Raw genomic sequence first — 22,448 nt, 5'->3', positions numbered from 1 at the left:
CTCACAAAAATTATGGTTGATGTACATATGCCCATGTTTGACAGATTGGACAAGACCTTCAGCTTTAGCAGATCTGCTGATCTCCACCGCGCTGCCTCATTATGGCATGCCGGCCGCATGTGTGGAAAACTGGCAGAAGATGAGGAGGATATGCACAGCGAAGAAGTAGAGCAGCAGACCCACGCGCCCATATGGCTGGCCCTGCATCACACAGCAGCCTGCTCACAACAGCGCTGGCAGCAGTGCAAGCAACATGCCCTCAGCTGCTGTGACAGCCCACGCAGAGGTGATACTTTTTTCAAGTCCTTCTAAACATGAACAAAGGGGAATAAAGAGACACCGCTCCTCAGCGTGGGCAACAGTAGCCTTTGATTAGCAAACAGTGCTGAAGTACATGCACCAGCGGAACAGGAGACATTACTCTGTTGCAGGCCCTCCAAGCAGAAAGCATCAAGAACTAGTTTGATAAGCAAGCAAGCAGAGCTTACCTGCAGCCAGCGCAGGCTGGAGGAGGTCACGCGGTCAAACTGCTGCGCTGCCGTGGCGGCCTGCGCGGGCGCGCGTTGCAGCAGAGCCACGCTCGTGAGGGGCCGGAATTCCGACGCCAGCCGGCTCGGGTGCGGCGTGTACGCGCCCCCTGCACCGTTCGCATTACTACCTTTAAATGCTGCGTTTCAGGGGGTACTAAACAGTAGCATTCACCACCCGCACCATTCTCACCGAAAATGCCAAGCAAAGGCAGGTCCTGCTGATCATGATCTACCAAAATGAACACGTGATAGGACTAGGAAATTGGAGAGCTCAAGACAGTCCAGGTTTTGGATGCCGAGACTGCTCAGCTGATCCTTTCTGTGGCACTCTGGCTCTTCTCACATGTGTAGGGCGATGATGCAGCAAAGACATGGCAGCGAGCAGCAACAAGTGTCACATATTCATACCATGGAATTGTGCATTTGTGAGCTTGCTCACCGGAAGTGCTGGGGCCTCCGTCCTCGTCATCTTCCAGCAAGGCAGCCTCCGGGTCGTAGTCATCCGGCCGCCGAGCGCCGGCAGCCTTGCGCGAATGCTGCAAGCACGAACACAAACAATTAAAAATTTACACATTCCGGTCGCGGACACTGTAACCACTTGATCCGCGACTCAGCAGACAGTGGCAAAGTAAGGACAGGGAGATTTACTTTGCCATTGCCTGCTGAGTCGCATTGGGTAAGCAGGTGAGGCAGTTGAGGGCGCTCACAGCGGGATTTGGTGGCAGTGCGGAGGCGGCTGAGCTGGCGTGCGAGCGCTGCAGCAGCTGGGTCATGGGTTGCTCCGGCGAGTCGTCTGCGGACGCTCGGTAGCTGCTGCGGCTGCACGGCCCAGGAATCTATTCATCTCAACAGCTCATTCACTCCACAATATTCCCAGATCACGAGCTTCCTTTGATCTCACTGGATCAGACACGACATGCACATCTTCCATTGGGACAAAGTCCTCCAGCCCCAGCAAGCCTGATTGAACTCATCGACGCCTAGCGTGATCAACCTCATGCATTGATGATTGATGCAGAACTCATAAGGATGTCCTGTGTGAGGAGGTCTGTGGTGGTCACCTGGGGGTGGCGGCTTGCATGAGGCTCAAGCGCTGCTGCAGGTCATCCCTGTCTGCAGTGGCAGCCTCCAGCGCGCCGCTCAGCTGCGACCTCTCCTGCTCTAACACCTGTACCTGCTCTTCCGCCTGCAGCGCATCAACCACCCTCTTGAACTCCTTCACTTGCGCACAGTGTCCCCAACCCATACTGACAGCAACCCTGCTGGTCTTCTGTGTGAAACTCAGCTTAAGATTTATATACAACCTCGGCACAGGAGACCGCAGCCGTTTATGCTGTGCCATGGGAGTGCTAGCATGCGAGTGCATGATATTGCGAGCAGGAAGCATGATGCATCTTAAGCCTGAATGAAAGAGTAAGTTCTGCCCATGGGTTGAAAAAGGGAGGGAGGATACATACCGCGCAGGCCAGCTGCTGTGCCTTGTGCTCCAAGTCTGCCTGCTGCTCCTCCAGCGCCAGTGCAAGGACCCCCACTTGGGCATCCAGCTTGGCTGCACACGCAACCACCTCCTGCAAGCAACGTCCCCATCAAGAGACTTGCTAAGGTAAACCACACATCCTTTTGGTAATCGAAAACATTTGATGCAAGTGCAAATGCAAGTCGCCAGAGCACATGTGCCACCACCTGCCGCAACCAGGCCCTGACTGAGTGGCATCTGCTGCACGTCAAGTGCCACTTCGCCAACGCTGGGAAGCAGCAAACGCCAGCACATCTCCAGGGAGTACACGGATTTTTCCGATGATTTTTCCATATCATCACCAGCAAGTATAGATTCCAGCAAACAGCATTTGGGGCAGTCTTGCCTGCATCTGAGGCAGCTGTGCTGTGATGTTGGCAGCCTGCCCCTCCAGGGCAGCGACCAGGCTGTGAGAGCGGCCGATGCGCTGCGCCACGTCCCCGGCCCGGGCCTCTGCTCGCGCCAGCATGGCAAGCGCCGTTCCGGCGTCTGTCGCCACCATCGCCGCTAGCTCCCCATTGCTCCGCTGCTCATTCTGCTGCTCAGATTCACTGTCGGAGGGAACGGCATTGTCCTGCGCTGGATTCGAGCTGGGCTGCGTGGTTTGCGGCGGCGACTCCCCACTCTGTCCAGGCCGTTTGCCCTGGATGCACAGGAGCCAGTTAGTGCTGCTGGAGACTCGGCATATTATGGGTCCGTACACAGTGTCTGCTGCATGGAAGCATGCAAAATATTATGGCATGGAGATGTAATGGAGGTGCTTGGGTCACCTGCAGCTGGTGGAGGCGCGCAAGATTCTGCTCAGCGTCCTCGGCTCGGTCCTCCTGCTGCTGCAGCTGCGCCATTGCCTCCTCGTACAGCGCATCGGACTCAATCCTGCACCGCCAAGCAGTGCTGAAAACCCACACCTTTCATACAAGCATTTCAAAAATACAGCGCTGCACAGACCCACGGCATACATGCGCAGCTGCTGCACCTCAGACCTCCTAAATCATTGATGGCTTGCACTCACGAAATACTACTTGAAGAAACGTTGTGACAGAAGCATGCCAGAGGGCAAGGGACGCGCACCTGGACTCTTCTGAGGCGGCCAGCTGCTGCGAGGTGCGCTCCAGCTGCAGGGCCAGCTGCATGTTCTTCTGCCGCAGCTCGTCTGCAGTTTTCCTGGCTGCTGCTGCGTCGGCGAGCCGGCCCTCAAGCTGCGAGAGGGCGCTGGCCTTCGCATCCAGCTCTACCTCTGCAGCAGTGCACCTTGCATTCAGCTGTGCCTTTGAACTTTCCGCCTCCTGTGCTCTGGCTGCCAACTGAGCGGCCTCGGCTTGCAATGCTGCCAATTGATCTTGCACGGTTTGCGCCTCAGCTTGCATTTCATCTATCTGCGCAAGAGCCTCTGTCAGCCTGTCGGCTGCGTCGCCCTGCTGAGACAGCCGCTCGTCCTTTTGCGCCAGCACATATTCCAGGGCCGTGGCAGCTTCCTCCTGCGTGTGCAGCTGCCGCCTGGCCTCCTCCAGCTGCGCGAGGGCGCCGCTCAGCTGCCCGGCAGCCGCCTGCGCGTCCGCCAGCTCAGCACGGAGCCTGTCCAGCTTGGCTTCTGCGCTCTCCGCCCGCACCGTAGCACCTGCACCGGCACAGCACAGATTGAAGCCAGCAATACATTCCATGCAAGCACATAGCACAGACAGAGCAGTGTGAGACTCCACTTCCCACCAGGGTTGCAGCTCCTCATTGAGATTCAGTACTGCCAAGCGGCAGTCCATTGTAGGCCCCGCAGATGTCGCTGCAGACGCCCCTCCATGTATTATCGTATGTTGCCCGGCTTCATATTTGCCAATCTCGTAGGTGACGATATATATATTTGATGCTGCAATTGAATGGTGTGGTTGCACTCACCAATGCACTGGCTCTCCCACTTGTCTGCGCGGTCTGCCTGCTCCTCGGCCTTGGCGGCCGCGCACGTCTGCCGCTGCCGCGCGTCGGTGAGCTGGCGAGTCACATCGTCCAGCTGGCGCCGCGCTTCTGCCAGCTCAGCAGCCAGCGTGGCACGGCCCTGCTCCTCCGCAGCCCTCGCCCCGCTGATGACCTCCTGCAGACTCTCCACCTGCACAGGTGGGTGCGCCACATTGCAACTTTTACATGCTGTATACATCAACCTGACATCATCAGGGGCTGAGTAGTCTTGCACCAAGAGAGTTAATTTGGCGTGATGGTTATGGCCGTCTCAGGCAGCTGCATGGTTGTTGCAACTGACCTTATTTAGGGTCTCTGCAAGCTGGCCACTCGTCTCCGCGAGATCCGCCTCCTTCGCCTGGAGAGCCGTTTTGGCTAACACCTTATGGGACTCCGCCTCGCTCTGCACCCTTTGCAGCTCCACCTGTGCACACATTGGCAACATTGTAAATATGTATTTTCCAAAACGCCGTAAGCAAAAGTCACACTAGGCATTGTATGGGAGTTCTTGCCATGCCAGCAGATGGGCAGTGCAAGCACTTACGCACCGTCGCAGCAGCCAAGTCCTTTTCCAGCCGTCCTGTTGTCTCTTGAGCCCCTTGGAAGCTGACCTCCAGCGCGGCAAAATCAGCCCAAACCTTGGACAGTGCCTCATCTCTTGCGGCCAGGTCACCCTCCAGGGCATTTGCTCGAGTCTCAGCAGATGCTGTGGCAGCTGCAGATGCCTGTGAAAAAACACCCACGGAACACAGTCAGCACAGTGCCACGTTATGTTTCTCGCATGACAGAGGTATATTCAGGCAGATCCTATATCAACACATGAAGGCCTTCTTCTCCTCGATATCAGGGGTTACCACAAACTACATGTAGTTATAAGCAAGCCCTTGTCTACATCCTATTAAGGGTGCATCTTCCGTTCAGTGCTAAGTCCCTTGAGGCAAGTCTGGCATGTAGTGCACTTGGACAGAGATGCACACGTCCAAGACATTAGGAACGCGCAGCAGACGAGTACCTCCAGGTCAGAACGCAGTGTGGCGACAGTCTCCTCCAGCTCAGCGCGCGCTTTGTCAATGGCCTTGCCCTTCTTGACGGCGCCGCGCAGCTTTGAACGCAGGCCCTCCAAGCTCTCCTCCCTCGCAGCATCCCCTGCCTCCACCTACAGATCAATGCACAACCATGAAGGTCGCGGGGGTACTTGCACCCATTGAGTCACCCGTTGACTAAAGGGTTACTCGGTGTGGCGAGCTCTCCTCATGGCGCTTGTGGTGGGGAGTGACTCATCAATGCCAAGCTCAAAGGGCTCTGTATCTCTCACATTGCACTTGAAGTCCGGTACTAGGACCTTTGAGCTCAGACTTTTCTTGACAAAATGCAGCAGCGGTGCCCGGCAGATGGGCTAACTAGTCTTATGCAGCTGCTCTGTACACCAGCACTGTGCATGACAGCAGTCACACGGGTGCCTATGAAGAGCAAGTCAAATATGAGCTGCTCACCCTTGGAACACCAATACGAGCTACTTGGGTATATCAGTCTCCTCACGTCCCAATGAGTAATCGAGATTCGGTCCATCACCAATGCGGCAACATGTATTGAAGAACACATGTTCTTCACATGTGGGCAGCATGCATGCGCACCTCCCGCGGGGCGGCAGCGGCGGCGGTGGCCTTGAGCTGCTCGATCTCCTTTTGGGCCTGCGCAAAGGCCTCCTCCCAGCCGGCCACCATTTCTCTCAGCGTCTCTGACTCTGCCTCCTTCTCTCCAAGCAGCCGTCTGGCCTCCTCCAACTCCGCACCCATCCTGCGTGCCTGCGCCTGTGCCTCCTCCGCCTGCCACACAATACCATTTCTCACGTTTACTTCCCTGGACACAAAGGCGTGTGTGTGGCGGGGAGACATTAAGCGCAACTCCACTCTCTTGCAACGGCTATCATGTGCCTTGGGTTTCCATCGCTGTATATACGAATGACAAGATCAGCTGAAGCTTCGCTATGAGCTGTGAAGGTTTGCCATCAAGAACCTTTCTTCCTCTTTGCATCTTGAATAGCGATACAGTGCTCACTGAGCTTCCATGAATGACTAAAGAACAAAAAGGAAAGAGGAAAGTAGCATGCCTGTGCCTCGCGCGAGTCGGCCTCCTCTGCCAGGCTGGTGTGCTGGGCCTCCAGGATGGCCAGGCTGCCCTCCAGCTCCTGCACCCTCCCTGCCTTGTCCTGCACAGCGTCGCAGCAATGTTGAGTTACTTTCACTTTTTCCTGAGAACCTTTTTCTACATTTCCATGCAGATTCACACCTCCTGAGTTTGTTATTTATGTTCGCAAATATCTCAGCAATGGTACCTGATGTTCACCTTGTTTTAGTGCACCCATGCATTGGCATATGGCTTCACTTAAGATAAATGAGGTTGTCATGTGGATGAATACCTGCAGTGCGGCCAGTTTCGCAGCCAGCTCGCCGGTGGTGCTGGCCAGGGTCTCCTGCAGCTGCGCGGTGGCTTCCCGGGCGTGCGCCAGCTCAGCCTCCAGCTCAGTGGCTCGCCGGGTCCCCTCCGCCACCTCATCCGCAAGTTGGGCCACCCTCCCAGCAATATCTGACTCACCCCGCAGCCTCTCCTCAAGCGCCTTGATCTGCGCCTGGGCTGCACTGCTTTCCTCGACAGTGCTGTCCAGGCGCGCTTGCATTGTTACCAAGTTGCCGGCGGCTTGCAATTGGGTGGCTTGAGCGTCCTCCAGCAGACGCTGCACCTGTGCAGTTTGTTGTTGCGCATCCGCAGCCTCCGCCGCGGCCGTGTCGAGCTGCTCCTGCAGAGCCTGCATCCTGGCCTCCGCCGAAGCTAGCGCAGCGTCCTTGTCCGTTGTGCTCTCCTCTCCAGCCTGCACTTTGGCCTGCGCCGCTGCGAGCGCGGCTTCTTTGTCCGCCATGCTCTGCTGTGCAGCCTGCGCCTCGACCGTCCTCTGTTGCAGAGCCGCCTCAAGTTCACTCTCCTTTGCAACCAGTGACGCTTGTGCCGCCACAAGCTCGTCCCTTGTGGCGGCAAGTGCGGCTTCTTTGTCTACCATACTCTGCTGTGCCGCCTGCGTGTCGACCGCCCTCTGCTGCAACACCGCGTCGATTTCACTCTCCTTAGCAGCCAGAGCCGCGTGTGCGGACGCCAGCTTATTCCTGGTGGCGGCCAGGTCAGCCTCGGCGGCGTCCACGCTGGCGCTGTTGTCAGACAGGGAGGCTTGCAGGGAGTCCCTTGCCGCCACCGCGGTCACCAGGTCATGATGGACGGCGGCTGCGGCTGACTCGGCTGCCGAGAGCGAGCCCTGCAGCTCCTGTGCGCGTGCTGTGGCCTTCCTGTGATCGGCCTGCTCTGCGGCCAGCTGCAGCACCAGCTTCTGCAGCTCGGTCTGCAGCGTTTGAGATGTGCCCTGCGTAATGCTGGCCTGCGACTCCATGTCTGACAGCGTCCTCTTTGCTGCTGCAGCCTCCTGCAGACAGAAGCATAGAATGCCATCATTCATGTGCAAGCAATTTTAGAGTCCAGGCATTGTGAATGTCTTTATAAAACGCTTGAAATGTTGAAATGCAGAAATGCAATTGCAGGAGGGTCTCTAGCAGCCATATTGCATGGCTGTATGAGCGTAGTGGTATGCACCTCTGCGACTTGCAGGCGCTCACTCTCCTTCTGCTGCACAGCAGCACTGAGTTGCTCCAGCTGCTCACGTGCATCAGCAGCCTCTGTCTCCAGCTGCACAAGCCGCTCCTTGCTGCCTGCAGCGGCTCCCTCGAGCTGAGTCTGCAGCTCTTCCTGAGCCTTGCGCGCTGCTGCGAGCTCATCGGCCAGCTCAGCAGCCTTGTTGCAGCTCTCCCAGGCTTCATCCCTCGCCTTGGCCAGCTGCGCCTGCAGCCCGGCCTCCCTCTCCAGCGCCTCAGCCAGCTTGGCGCTGCCCTCCCCATGCTCCTGTTCGAGCGCTGTCACCCTGGACTTTGCCTCTGCCAGCTCTCCCGCCACCTCCTGCCGAGAGGCCTCGAGAGCGTCCGCCCGGGTGTTGGCCTCTGCAAGATGTGCAGACGCCTCTTGGCTGGCGGCCTCTGCGTCGGCAAGCTTCGCAGCAGACACGCCGGCTTCTGACTCCAGCTGGCTCACACGGGTCTGCGCTGCGGCCAGAGCGGCTGTGGCAGAGCGGGCTAGCTCTGCCACCTCAGCCGTCTCGGTGCGCACCTGCGCCAGGGAGTCATCTGTGGCGGCCTGCAGGGCTGCCAGCTCAGCGGTCATGCCGTCCAGCTGTACTTGCGCATGTGCGCGGCCGGCGGCCACCTCAGCAGCCAGGTCAGCGATGTTCTGATCCGAGCGGTGCTGCGCCGCGGCCGCGGCCGCCTCCATCTCCTCCATGGCCTGCCGAGCCGCCGCCAGCTCAGCCGCCAGCTCAGCGACCTTGCAGGCGTGCTCATCCGCTGAAGCTCTGGCCTTGGCAACCTCCGCATTCGCCGCTTCATTTTCCTCTTTTGCAGCTGCTAACTCATCTGCAAAAGTTGCTCTCGCCTGCTCTGCCGCAGCGACAGCTTCATTGGCGTCCTGAAGCTGTTCATGAAGGTTAGTTGTGTTATTTGCTGCTGAGGCTAGCTGAGCCTCGCGCTCCATAATCTGCTCAGTCAGGTATTGCTTCTCCTGATTAGACGCGGCAGCACTTTCCTGCAGATCAGCCCTGGCTGCAGCCAGATCTGCCTCCAGCTGCACCACCTGTTGATCCTTCCCTTGCGCTGCTTCCAATGCAGCGCTGAGCTGGCTTTCGGAAGCGTGGCAAGCGTCTTCTGAGGCAGCGAGCTGCGCTGACAGGTCAGCATGCGACGCCTGCGTGGCCTCAAGCTCCTGCAGGCGCTTCTGGGCACCTATCAGCTCTGACTCCAGCTCTGCTGCTCTCGCCTGCGCCTTCCAGTTGCCCTCGCGCGCCGCATCCAGCTGCGCTTCCAGCTCCAGGGTGCGCCTCTCCGCAGCATCAGCCTGTAGCACCCATCACTGTCAGTATTATGTTGTGCATTGGGGCACTCTCCCGACAGACAGACCGTCATGCAAGCAGGGAAACTGCGCACAATGCCTGGAAAGAGGGCGACTGGCGCTTGCTTTGCTTTGCACAGCGCACTGCTATGACATGTCAGGCACAGGCGCTCAAACTCCGCCATGTCAGCGAGCAAGACAGCCTCTATGGATGCATTCGTTGCAGAAAACTCCTGTGCAGCCTCCGGCCTCTCATCGCGGTGCACCTTAGCCAGAGATTCCAGGCGCGGCGAGTGGCTCCTGGAGACGCGGGCCTCCGCCAGCTGGCCCTCCAGGTCGCGCGCCCGTGCGGCCGCCTCCGAACGCACCGCTGACAGCTCCGCGCGGATCTTCGACAGGCGACCGTCCGCCATGGCGCGCGTCTCCGCCAGCGTTGCCTCCAGCTGCCTCACCTCCTGCCACAACAGCGTTACCTTTTGAGCCTCTGCCATCAGAGTATGTGCATTCTAGAGGACGCTATGCAAAATTGCATGCTTCTTAAAGTATGGCCCGTACTCAGCGAAAGAGGGCTTAGTGCTGGGCATTAGTCTAGTCTAGTCCAGGACCAATCAATAGAGCAGACTGGATGCGAACAATGTTTATGTATGATAAATGCTCGAGGCATCGGAGGCATCCACCGCACCTCGATCTTCCGCTCAAATCGTGCGTCCGCATCGGCGGCCGCGCCGCGCATGCTGTGCAGCCGGCCGTCCATCTCAGCAAGGCGCTGCTCGAGGGAGCTGCAGTCGGCGGCCGCGGCGCTGTGCGCGGATGCCAGCTCGCTCCTGAGCTGCCCGACCTGGTGCTCCAGACGGGCACGCTCGGCCGCGGCCGACGCCTGCGCCTCGGCCGATGCGCGTGATCCCTTGCCCTCCGCGCTCGCATCCACTGCCATCTTGCGGCCCATCTCCGCCATCTGCCGGGCCAGGCCTTGTGTTGTCGTCACGAAGACACGCTCGATTGAGGGAATTCCATGATATCTTTTAGAATTGGTTCCATTCAACGAAGCCCACAATTTCCCGTCTGGTGGCTGGTGGTGCCACGAAAATTACAGGGCTGTACACTCTGTACAAAATGGACATTGCTTGGCATGGAAGGAGGAAGGTGGCAAGCACCTCATGCTGGAGCACGCGGAAGGCTTTCTCCATCTGCTCGGCTTCCCCATCCGCCTGCTTGGCCTGCTGCTGAGACCTCGCCAGCGACTCGGACGTCTTCTTGAGCTTCCGCTGCACAGACGCGCAGGAAGGCTTGCTAATTTCATGATTCACTTGCCCCGGATATTTAGCATGAGTCGGCAAGGTGAAGCGCACGCAAGACAGTCTCTCATGTAGAAACGCTATCGATTGTTTGACAAATTTGTCGCAGTCGCCAGGGTGCCAGAGATACTATGTGGCGCTGTTTGGGCACCTGGAGCTCGGCATGCTGAGCTGCAGCAGCAGACTTCTGGGCGGCGAGTTGCGCCTGCAGGTCTTTGGCGGTGCCCTGCGCGGCCTCGAGTTCCTGCTCCAGGATGGTGATGCGCTGCTTGGCCAGCCCAGCGCGAGCATTCAGGTCGGCCACGCGCTCCTCCGCCTCCTTCAGCCGCAGCTGCCACCGCTTTGCCGCCCTCTCAGCCTGCTCAAGCACATGCAGCAGTTCAGCTGGGAAGATGCTGCACTCAACATTGCAATTACACAATTGAGAGCAAGTATACAGTGACTCTAAGCTGCAAAGCTATTTCTGGTGGCTACTACTACTGGCGGAACATGCAATTCAGCGTACAACCTCTCTGGGTTTACGCTGCGCTCAGTACAAGCGAAAGATTGCAGTCCACAATGAAATGTCCTGCGTCTTCATGCTGCTCTTCTGCTGGCCACTGCTACTTTTGAGGTTAGGTGTTCTAATGCTCATCACCCACAGAGTGCTTGACACAAATCGCGCCACAATTGAACGCACACGCATGCTGACTGGTTTTTCTCGCAGGAATGCTGACACAATTTGCGCCAGTAAGAGAAAAGCAATGTGTAGGGACATAAATTTAGAGGGGCAGAGCATGACCTTCCTGGCCTCCTTGTCGGAGGGATCGCCTGGGGAGCTGCTCTGCAGCACAGCCTCCAGCTCAGCAATGCGCTCGCGCGCAGCCGTCAGCTCCTCCTTTAGAGAAACCACTGACGGCTCGCCTTCGCCGTCCTGCATGCGTGCACACCAAACATAAGCCCCACTGCTGATTCTTTCCATACATGCAGTTGCGTTCTCATGACCAATTCTAGAGGGTAGCACTTATCAATTGTCATTTTAATACTTCTTTATATTAAGTATTTAGCATGAAGTGATACTCGGCACGTGAGTGACATTCAATTTGGTAACAAGAAGCATGGTAAGCAATGTTCTCACCTTCTCTTCACTGCGTTGCCGCTTGGAAAAGCAAAGAAAGCATCCTTACAAAGAATGGTGGCCTCTCTCACGCGAACACCTAGGAACTTCACGCCATCAGGAGGCGAATATTCTATGCAGCAGGAGCAGGAAGCACACCGCTGGCATTGGCAGCATTACGGCGCGCAGGCGCTCGAGTTCGGCCACGTTAGTGCGCGCAGCGGCCTTGACGGCGGTGAGCTCGGCCTGCATATGTTTCAGGCGTTCCTGCGCGTCCACCAGCTCCTCCTCGCGCGTGATCTCGCGCTGCCGCATCTGCGCAATCTCCCGGCGGAAGTCGCCCACATCCTGCCGCAGAATAAGTTTGAAATGAGTCGAAAAGCCATACCAAGCCCCTTTTGTGTGAAAACTTGAGCTGCATACATGCATGCAGATACGCTGAGCAGGGAAACGGGCTGACAGCGTGTCTGCGTGCACACCTTGGCAGGAGAAGTTTGCAATCAAATGAATGCATGCATGCACAGGGAGCAGTGTCTAGCAGATGCTCAGAAATACATGCATGCACAGTGAGCAGTGTCCATCACATGCACATGAAAGCAGTGACGTGCGGTGTGGTGCTGGGGATTTGTGGCAGACCTCTAGCTCCCTATTGGCTGCTTCCAGGTCCTCGGACAGCTCCGCAAGCTGCTGCTTGGCCCGGCCCAGCGCTTCTGCGTCGCCGCTACCCTTTGCTTTTGTCTCAGCCAGCTCAGTCACCAGCTTTTCATTTGCCTCCTGCAGCCACCGATCATCATATTGAAATTTATTATTCTCAGGTGATTTTCGAACCCAAAATTGGCTTGAGGAACAGGTAGAGAGAGCACAGCTTCCCATGCAGACACCAGTCAAATTGAAGATTGCAACAGCATGCATGTGGGTGCAAGGGAATTCCATCATGTACCTCCATCTCATCCATGCGGAGGTGAGCCTCTCGCAATTGACCCACTGCACTCTCAGTCTGGCGCTGGGACACTGCCAGCTCCTGCTCTTCCTGCTCCCTGGCTGCCAGCGCTGCATCCAGCTGAGCCTGCAGCCGCTCCACCACATCTTCTAGGGCTGAGGGGCCCTCTTCTGCACGCACAGTAACACCCTCTTGACATGTGCCGCTCCGCATGTGTGCACTGCTGCTCCTGCCGGATCAAGGTATGCCAGGACAAGATTCAGTATGCATGCTTGCATGAAAGACATTCGGTCTGAAGTCGAGTGGATGGGGCAAACCTGAGACACTGCTGTTGGCCATGATTTCGAGGGCATCATGGAACCCATCCTCTTGGGTGTCCATTCCTGCTACCTGTAGCTGTCCTCCCTGCTGCTCTCCATCCCGGCTTGCAAGGTCACCCAGACCATGACCGGCACTGAGTTTCTTTGGCATTATTGTGTCCACTTTGGGTGTTTGAGGGTCGTGGTTCTCCAGGCCAGGGCTTGGAGATTCGTCGAGCCCATCCTGTTCTCCTCCTGTGCAGGGTAGTGAGATCAAGCATCCTGCATGCATATGTATGCATGCAAAACGGTTGCATCAGGGGTGAGAATAATCAGGAAATGCACTTGACGTACCTGACAGCCCTGCTACTGAGAGAAATTCCTCTTCAAGGGTCACAGCCTGTCACAAGCAATGACTTCAGCCAAGAATTTGTAATAAGAGAATCACAAGTGGTGGACACGTGTATATAACAATTGAAAACCTGGACATGCGCATGCATTGACTACGCTGTTGTAAGGAAGGTGCACTCACTACGGGAGCTGCCGCCTTATTCCTCGATCCTTGAGCAGCTCTTTTCTTTTTAAATTGCTCCAGCTTCACAAACAGAGAAAGAATTAGAAACAAATATTTATGCCATTATGGCGCCTATCCGATGAGGAGAAAGATTGCATTCGACAGGTCTTACAAGTCTTTTTTAAGCAAGAGCTAGACAGTACAGGACTGCGCAAGGATGTAAAGCTACGTTCCAAATGTTTCAAGCAACTTGTGAAACATCACATGCATACATGACAAGTCTCACCTTCTTCAAGCCTGCAAGGCGTAACTCCTCCTTCCTGTCAACTTGCTGCATCGAGGCAGCTGATCTTTTGGATTTAGTATGCGAGGGACACACAAGTACACCTTCTTACTCTTGTAACCTTACAAATATTTGCGGAAAGTTTTCACATTGGAATTCCTGCATTAATAGTCCTCAACCACGTCCAATGTTTGAACAAAGTCAATGCGAATATGTCAAAAAGAGCTGATGAGAGCCATGACTTGGCATTGTCACACATACCGCAGCACTTACAGAACTCTTCGGCATTCCTGGGCTCTCTTTCTAATAAGGTAATCTGAATGTTGCCAGGGCGAGGCCGATCCGGATGATGACACAGCTTCGGCAGGAACGCCATCGACTTTGTGCCCACGTGTGCGAAAATGATGGTGAGCTGGCTTGATCGCGGTCCAAGAAAGGATCACACCAACGGGCAACTAAAATCGTTTCGAGCGGTGTCTTGTATCTGTAGATGTGTTAGAATCTGTGCAAAAAGGGTCTCTCACTAATTTCCTGTTGTGGGTTCCCTAGTGCCTTGTTCGTGACATCGCTCAGACTTTGCCACTCCCTCATAGCTCTCAAAATAAGCTGTGGATCTCTAGTGGGGTAGAAATTGCACCCAATTTCCAATTGTTTGTAGCCTGACTTAGGGCAGCAGCAGTGAAGCGCTGCGTGGGGTTCCGGAAGCTGAGGAAGCACTGCCCGTAACCAGATCCTCCTCATATGACGTCCTTCGGCTCAGGTCTGCCAAAAGCGCACGCTATCTATGCATATTCTTGATCTGCTCTCCCGTATGCATTTTGGATTTTGCGATCCCCTGTCTCCCCTGCACGACTTCACTGCAACAGGGTTAACAACACCTGGAGTTCCCCTTGAAGAAATTTCATAGATTATCGTGTCAAAGAGGGTGAAACCTGTGTAATAATGTTTCATTCCTCCTCATGATGCTGAGAAATTGCCTTCAATGCACCTTGGAGGGTCTTCATCACGGGTTTTGCCTCTAGTACACCTTTCCTCCCTCCTACCTACCACTCTTTGTTGACGAATTGAAATACTCACATGATGCTCTGTGCAGATGTCGAGGAAAGTTTGGAGCACGCCCTGACTTTGAGAGACAGGCTCAAGAACGGCAGCATAGATGATGGCAGACACGCTAGGAGCCTCTGCTCCAAAGTGTACCCGGAAGCTGATGCCTCAGATGCGCTGCCCGCAGCTGTAGACCAGCTTCTAGGGGAATGCTCAGGTAAGCTGGGATGCCACATGTATCAGGCCCTCCTTTATTCAGCCTGTGCGCTTAAAATTCCTTCCACCCATATGTGCTTGTGTGGTGCTTCCACTTGTTAGTGTAATTACTAGCATCACGAAGTCAGTGTCAGGTTGAATGAGATTACTGAGTGACTGAGAGCATTTTTTGCAGCGTGCAACCTGCACACAGCAATTGCGTTGGTGTCAAAGATGAGGGCATTGGGCATCAGAGCTTCGTGCAATCAGCTCGTCATGAAACCCAAAGTGGCTCTGCAGCGGCGCAAAGAGCATCAGTGCCGACAGCAGGTGCCTTTCCCCTATTGTCATGGCTTGCACGGCATGTTGCATGCATGTCATTGTCACAGCTCTTGCGTAGTCTTACTGTGAGGCTCTGCAGCACTGCCCCATAACAGGTAATTGCCACATGTACCTCTTTGGACTCTCGCTTTTTGGCATGTGATATGCGTGTTTGGTCTGCGTGCAGATTGCATTTGGGCGTTGGCCGCTGAGCAAAGGGGTCCAGGGAAAGGGAGAGGCTGCTTCAGCCAAGCGACCCATCTCTTGCGGCTGGGCGTGTCTCACACCAGACTTAGTCCTAAAGGTTTGTCTCCCATTCTCCTTCTCATGCTGCACATCGACCTTGTCATTCTTACTTCGCTGCTGCCTATCCCACAATTGTTTATGTGCCATCATGTCTCAGCTGTGCAGATCTCACTCGTGCAGATTGTGTACTGCTCTACTCCCGTGTCTTGCACCCCTTACTATTACAAATGTTTGGTCAGCCCTCCAGCCAAATCTGGATGTGTGGTACAGGTGGCAGAGACGTTGGATGACAGGGACATCCAAGTCATGGGCTGCGCATGTGCCGGATGGCGCGATGTGCTAAACAGGAGCATCGTGCGCATGTGCTTCACCTGGGCAGGCCACCACACAGTGCCCGGCTATGTAAGTTTGCTGCTCTGGCTACCACTCAGCCACAATATCTCGACAGAGATTGCACCTTCCCACCTTGTTTTTGTTGTGTTGCTCTGCAGACAGGAGATCACCTGTGGGACACACATGAGGCAGGTTGCCAGCATTGCTGTGTTTTTTGGTCGACATCTGCTGTTGCGTTTGAGCAACAGGAACGCAGAACTGAGTGGTAATTGGCTACCCTATGGGGATGTCGGGGAACAGACCCCCCAACCAATCCTTATTAACTTTGACACTAAACCCCCCATTATAAAACCCAGTAATGCTCGGCTCCAGGGTAGCCGATTACCACTTTTTGTGGCGTTCCTCTTGCTGTTTGGCCTTGCTGATGCCAAGGGACCACAGAGCTGGTGTTCTTGTGCTCATCACACCGCCGAGGTGTTGCTTTGACAGGCGTCTGACTTGACGTGATGTGTAGGTTGATGGGGTGGTGCGCGGAGCAGCGCTGCTCTTCAGGCAGCTGGAGTTTGTGAGCTTGCGACGGGCCAGCCACCTAAGCGACAGCGCACTCGGCTGCCTGGCAATGTCCTGCGGCGCGCATCTGAAGGTGCTTGCCACAGACTTCCTCACCTCGACAGCACCATCGCACACCCTAATCCTTCCCCGTTACTTGCGACAGTGCATGGCCCACCTCATTATCCTGCAAGCGATGGCATTGGGATTAGCTCTTAAAATTATATTATCACCGGATAAGGGGGCATGTCTTTCTCCTGTGGGAGATCATCAAGCTGCACCTTCATTCAAAGAGAAAGACAATATGGGCATGTCCTTCTTCTTCATTATGAGACCCATCGTGGGGTAGTAGAGCGATGATATGTCGCCTCTTCTTATGAGGGACTCCACTGGAAATCGACAAATGTGCATCTGCTGCGGTGTCAGGAGGTGGATCTGTCGGGCTGCCAGTGCCTGACAGACGCGGGGATTGCCAGCCTGGCGCGCTGCAGCCCCTATCTGCGCGCCATTGATGTCAGCAGTGGCTTCGAGCTCACGGACGCGGCGTTCACTGCTCTAGCCGCCTGCCGCAAGCTGCGCTCTGTGAATGCATGCGGATGCGACCGGCTCACTGACACCGGCCTCTCCGCCCTCGTGCACGGCGCCAGGTGTGCTTGCATGCTTCACCTTGCATGTTGCAGGTACCACGTGTTCTGAGCTGAGCTCATACTAAGGAGTGTCGATCTAGGAGGTGTGTTGGAAGGCTTGTTTGCTGCAGGCGGTGTGCTTTCATTGAAATCTACCCACATATGCAAGAAGCCTTTCTAGAGAAGGCGTTTAGTCATGGGGATAGCTTGTCCTATGGATTGCTCGTCAGTCAGCCATCTGTGGACTTGCAAGCTTGTCTCAAGGACAGACCATTGGAAGCCATGTCTGGTTCAGGGGAAGGGAGGCAATTCATTATAGAAGGCATGGGTGACAATTTGGTGTGGGGCTGGGCAGGCAGCTGCGGGAGCTCAATCTGGGCTGGTGCGAAGAAATCACCGAGACCGGCTTGCAGGCAGTTGCAGAGTGCTGCCCTGACCTGGAAATGCTGGACCTGTGCGGCTGCAACAAGGTGAGCAGCAAGGAACGGTCATTCCACGGTACAGTGGATATCTGAGGACATTTCCTGTCCTACATGAGCATCTAGCGATTATAACTCGGGGTCAACTTTAATCTTTAGCAAATTGTCTCCCTCGACTGTTGTGTAGTGTACAACAATTGCAAATGATTATCTGACCAATAATTCGCAGCACTCTTGTTACTTGGGAGGAATTGCATGGGTGCAGGTGCGCGATGTGGGGCTGATTGCGCTGGCGGAGCGCTGCACTGGGCTGACCTCGCTGGGCCTGCACTGCTGCCGCCGCCTGACGGACGCCTCTATGGCGGTCGTGGCCGCCCGGCTGCACCGCCTCACCAGCCTCAACGTCAGTGGTTGCCTGCCCATGAGCTGCAAGGCTGTCCAGGTGAGGACAACATTAAGGCAGCCTATTACATATAGTGTAAAGGGTCTGGCACGCACACACATCTCGCAATGAGACTCCCAGCGACAAGACCTTGATGTCAGGGTGCGCAAGCAGGTCACTGAAGAGTGATAACATGACATTCCTGGGACAACAGATGAATGAGATACATGGTACTCTTGGTTGCTTGCTGCTGCCGTTCTGAAGCCATGCAATGCCAGGCTGTCACATTTGCTGATGCAGGCTCAATTCTGGTTGCTGAGAGCCTTGCAGTTTGAGCAGTAGGAGAAAATGAAGAAGAAACACCAACTGGTGTCTCTCAACTTGACCTTTTGTATGTCTGTGTGCAGGAAGTGGTAGATGCGAATCCAGGGCTGCACACATGCCGCAGCTTCCAGCGCACAGTCATCATTGGGGGCTGCCTCTCACTGCTGGGCGTGAGGTGCAGATGCAAGCATCACACACTGTGGTGAAACACGAATCTGGTGGACATGCATAGTGTAGGTTTTTGGAGGTGGTCTTGGAGGGATTGTAAACGGAGGGCCAGAAGTTGGTGGAGTCTCAAGGCGGTGTCCCTGAGTGTAGCAACAGTGTACCTGGTGTACATGAACATGGTCATGACAATTGCAGGACGTGTTTAGTAGCATAGCACGGTAGTGCAGTCATCTTCCGGGGGCTAGGCAATTTTATTCATGTTCTGTACATGCCCATATTGGGGAGCTTTGTGCAAATATGCCTCAACATCGGATTTTTTTTGTCTTTTGTTGGGCCTATCAATGTGACTTCTGTATGGTGTCTCAAAGGCATATGCTTGTATTCATCTTTCTGGGAAGGAGTGCACTTCTTAGGTGCTCTTGTATATGTGCAGCAGGTGTGAAACCAGTAGTACCATGCCACCTCATTGAGCCGTGCTTGTATTTTAGCTTGAGCCTTGGTCTTGCTCTTGCAATCAGTTCTATACAGGACTGCCAGCAGCAAGGGTAAGAAAGTGGTGCGACGGCAATGTAGACTTAGTATATATACCATTCTGGGTATCAAGTGGCATGCTGACCCTGTTGTCAGGGTCCAATGTTAATGGCAGGGTGTATCATATCTCCTTCGGTGGTTGCAGGCATGCATGTAATTACCAGATGATGCCAATCTTCACAGATGCCAATCTTCACAGATCATGCATGCATGCATTCATATGAGGGTATGAATGAAAAACTCCCAGATAAGAATGCAATTTGACACAGTGGCTCAGAATCAGGAGTGCTAATGCTCATGATACCCAAAGACAGCAGCGCCGTGGACCTGACACTGTTGCCAGCGTTTACAACAAGTTCCACTCTGCGATTACTCAGCTGATGCATGCATGCGCAACTGTGAGGATTGACAAGAGCAGGCTGACATCAACAGAATTGCTTGACCGGTTGCACAAGAGCCAGCTCTGCTACTTGCCTGAGGAGGTATTTCCCTCGAGGCTTTCCGTATCACCCAAAACTTGGGGTCCCAAAACAACAGGCAAAACATGAATAGTGCTGAGGTGGCACGAAGTCACACATGACATAATGGGGCTCAACATCTCTTTCATAAAATTTTGCTGCGTACAAAAGGCCAGGCAAAAGGATACTGTCCGAAGTGAGTGTATTCTGTGCCTTCCGATCAACTCGTGCGAGCTGTGCTGCAGCATCTGTACCTACCTCAGCTTGGATCCTACCAAAGCTTTGGTCTGGAACATCTTTTTGTGAGCGTTGGAAGGCCCTTTGATCGCATCAGATGGGAAAGAACGATTTTTTGACTCCCAAGGCGGTGAGAAAGAGGGCTACACGTTTTGCTGACTTTGTTTATTGACGTGTTGTGAGTATCTGAAGACCTTTCTGGTGTGCAGATTGCAAACCGCATCAAATCCAAGGGCTTGCAGAAGCTGCGATGGTACTGCCAGATGTGCCAGAAGCAATGCCGAGACGAAAATGGTTTCAAGTGTCACTTGACCAGCGAGTCTCACAAGCGTCAGATGATAGTGTTTGGAGTAAATCCCATGCGAGGTGAGATGCTCTATTGTCCCATATTGTTTATAAAACTCAGGGATGCTCCCGTCACAATCGACAGAACTCTTGCACCTGCTCACTGCAGACCTCAGAAGTGCCACTTCCCAAAAGCTGTGATGTGCTTGTTAGAGCCAAGAAACCATCTTGGGATGCTTGCAGTCGTGGAGGGATACACCGAGGAGTTTGAGAAGACGTTCATGGAGCACCTGCGGCGAAGCCACCCCCACTCGCGCGTACAAGCCAAGATGGTGTACAATGAGTACATTGCAGACCGGCACCACGTCCACATGAACTCCACATCCTGGTTGACGCTGACAGAGTTTGTGAAGCACCTGGGGAAGACCGGGCAGTGCCGCGTGGACGAGACTGAAAAGGGCTGGTACATCTCTGTCATTCAGCCAGACCCCAGCCAGGCGCTGGCTGATGACAAGAAATCCAAGCGCGAGCGCGCAGAGAAGGTGCGTCCCTTCTTCCTCTCTATCTTAATTCCTCGAGGAAGGTGTTCTGCTGAGGTGAGCCCGGATGGGAGCGTGCTCCCTGCTATGGCTGTGGATGATAGCTGTCTTTTGAAGATGGTCTTCCAAGCCAGTGAATTGGTGGCAGTGCAGCTGAAATGCCCGCCGCTCTCTCTACTGTTGCGTTTGCTGTCGCTGGTCACGTGGTGACTGTGTGGCCAGAGACAATCTGCATCCTATGAGGCGGGCAGAATTCCAAATACAAATTTGAGATCGATTAAAAGACCAAATTTGAAATTTTTCACAGGAGGAGGACGAGAGGCAGCGGGAGATACTGGAAGCACAGATCGCGCGGGCGCGGGCACAGGCCGGCTTGGAGGAAAAGGGGGGCGCCGCGGAGGGAACGGAGCTGAGACGGGACGAGGACGGGCAGCCGCTGCAGATCGCGCTGGCCGCGCCGCCCAAGCCGGCCGCGCACGAGGCCGCCATGCCGGGGGTTGCGCAGGGATTCGGCGCGGACGACAGGGGCGGCAAGGTGAGTAAAGCATCGGGGGACTTGCATCGCGCTTTGGAGAAATTGAGGATCAGGATCACATGATGGGGTGCCGTAGGCTGTGTGGACCATCTAGAGATCGTTGCTGCTGCTGCTGCTGCTGGCATCTTCAGGAAAATCGGGCGCCTGAAGTATGACTAGCTTGCACAAGGATATTCCCTGGCGAAGCACTGAAGAGCCACCCACAAGATTTACAGAGCCTCTCACAGAGCATCACTTGGCTAATAGCAAATGCTGATGTTCATCATTGTTGAGCAGGGATCCATGCATAGGCAGGTGAAAGCAGGACAGCTGATAGGCGCAGAAAGGTCACAGCACATGACAATTGCTTGTGTTTGTGCAGGCGGGTGGTGGCGGCGCAGCAGCGCCGAAGAAGCGCAGCAAATTGGAGGAGCTGATGGAGAGGGAGCAGGCGTTCAAAAAGGCCAAGATTGAACGGGAAAAGGCCGGAGCCGGCGCGGGGCCGAGCGGCCGCCCCGACGCGCCCTGGCTGCAGCCCGGTATCACCGTCAAGGTTTGTGCCCTGTTCTTTTTCTCCAGAACATCGGAGTAATTCCCTGCAACTTCCCAGGGATATGGAGTATTTCTGCTGTTTTCGGAGTGGTGTGCCGGAGGTCATGATGCACAATGCTGTCTCGTACACCTTTCAATTTCATGGTGGCATTGTGGGTGGCCCCATCTCTTGCTACTAGGGCACGCATGCTAGTACAGCATGCATTCCGCCCGTGCCACCTTTTGCCAGATTCGCAACTCTAACTGCTGCTTGGTACATCTCATACATTAATGCTGGGGCTGTGGAGGGCTCCATCTCTTACTGCCCGGATTGCTTGCGAGAAAACTGTGCAGGCCGCCTTTGCAGCTGCTTGCTATGGTGCTTTGCAGCGCTGCAGAAGAGAGACGTGAAGCAGCAGGTGCCATCTTGGAAAGGGTGTGATCAGCTTGGGCTGTGTGCTGAAGGTGTTGAGCAAGGAGCTGAAGGAACATGGGTACTACAAGAAGAAGGGCATTGTTGAGAAGCTGCCATCGAAGTATGTGGGTCAGATAAAAATGCTGGACTCTGGCGATGTTCTTCAGGTGAGTAATCTGACAGACTGCACTGGAAAATTCCGTTTCTTCCATTACTCAAGACAGCCCATCTATGGAGGCTCCCATCTGAACAGGACCGTGGGTGTGGCATGAATCACTATTTGATATCCAGCCTTTTATGAAGCGAACATTGCATGAGCTCTTTTCTTACACTTAACTGGGTCGGTTGACTTGCTGACAGCTGTATTGGCACTGCAGGTGGACCAGGCACAGCTGGAGACAGTGCTGCCTGCAGCGGGGGGATCGGTGGTGGTGGTCAGGGGGGCGCAAAGGGGGGCCCGTGCAGAGATGCTGGAGATTGATGTTGACAAGTACAGGGCGCAGGTGCAGCTCAAAAGCGGCGATGGCAAGGGTGAGAAGGTTTGGTTTGACTATGAGGACATTTGCAAGGTGTCCAGCTCCTGAGCTGATTATGGAGTAACTGTTACAGTTCCTTGGAACGAGGACACTCAACAGCTGAACAGCTCATGAGTTGCTAGCATTTGCCAAGACTGTCTTATTTTGCCGACCATGTTGCTTGGCTGAATGGCGTATGATGCCTGGAATCTGACAGACAGTCATCTATGTACCAAAACACAATATTTAGTGCACAGTATATATTGCTCACGCTGTATGCATGAGACCCCAATTATGTCCTTCGTGTGAGACCAATCCTGAAAACCCTTCTTGCCGCAAAATTCATGCCGTACTCTTCAGCTGATACGAATGACCTTGTTAGAAATTCCCTCTCGTCTAATCATATTGATCTTTGCAGT

General features: G+C 54.8%; 3 protein-coding genes across 3 annotated transcripts; 2 read left to right on the top strand and 1 right to left on the bottom strand.

The window, feature by feature from the left end:
• Positions 1–99: 99 nt before the first annotated feature.
• On the bottom strand, positions 100–13,451 carry COCSUDRAFT_39269 (hypothetical protein; the record flags this gene model as incomplete). Its single annotated transcript, XM_005652153.1, has 28 exons — positions 100–201; positions 489–637; positions 970–1,066; positions 1,238–1,349; positions 1,592–1,716; positions 1,988–2,098; positions 2,450–2,689; positions 2,817–2,922; positions 3,118–3,281; positions 3,393–3,664; positions 3,937–4,144; positions 4,295–4,417; positions 4,542–4,718; positions 5,006–5,149; positions 5,628–5,819; positions 6,413–7,462; positions 7,630–8,556; positions 8,716–8,976; positions 9,237–9,425; positions 9,653–9,925; positions 10,125–10,235; positions 10,417–10,623; positions 11,047–11,178; positions 11,521–11,709; positions 11,998–12,135; positions 12,302–12,471; positions 12,955–13,000; positions 13,401–13,451. The coding sequence occupies 28 exons, from the start codon at positions 13,449–13,451 to the stop codon at positions 100–102; spliced, it is 6,066 nt and encodes a 2,021-aa protein (XP_005652210.1).
• A 1,461-nt stretch (positions 13,452–14,912) lies between these two features.
• Positions 14,913–18,218, top strand: COCSUDRAFT_55654 (RNI-like protein; the record flags this gene model as incomplete). The annotated part of the gene is made up of 9 exons (XM_005652152.1): positions 14,913–14,966; positions 15,145–15,261; positions 15,474–15,605; positions 16,051–16,179; positions 16,512–16,732; positions 17,067–17,181; positions 17,396–17,572; positions 17,920–18,011; positions 18,200–18,218. 9 exons carry the CDS (start codon positions 14,913–14,915, stop codon positions 18,216–18,218), a joined length of 1,056 nt encoding a protein of 351 aa, XP_005652209.1.
• Positions 18,219–19,327: 1,109 nt separating this feature from the next.
• Positions 19,328–22,098, top strand: COCSUDRAFT_11364 (hypothetical protein; the record flags this gene model as incomplete). The annotated part of the gene is made up of 7 exons (XM_005652151.1): positions 19,328–19,360; positions 19,440–19,596; positions 19,759–20,057; positions 20,362–20,550; positions 20,951–21,121; positions 21,565–21,681; positions 21,892–22,098. 7 exons carry the CDS (start codon positions 19,328–19,330, stop codon positions 22,096–22,098), a joined length of 1,173 nt encoding a protein of 390 aa, XP_005652208.1.
• Between the last annotated feature and the right edge of the window lie 350 nt (positions 22,099–22,448).

The sequence above is a fragment of the Coccomyxa subellipsoidea genome (assembly GCF_000258705.1).
Source record: "Coccomyxa subellipsoidea C-169, whole genome shotgun sequence".
NCBI lineage: Eukaryota > Viridiplantae > Chlorophyta > Trebouxiophyceae > Coccomyxaceae > Coccomyxa > Coccomyxa subellipsoidea.
This window is presented reverse-complemented; position numbering and strand designations above follow the sequence as displayed.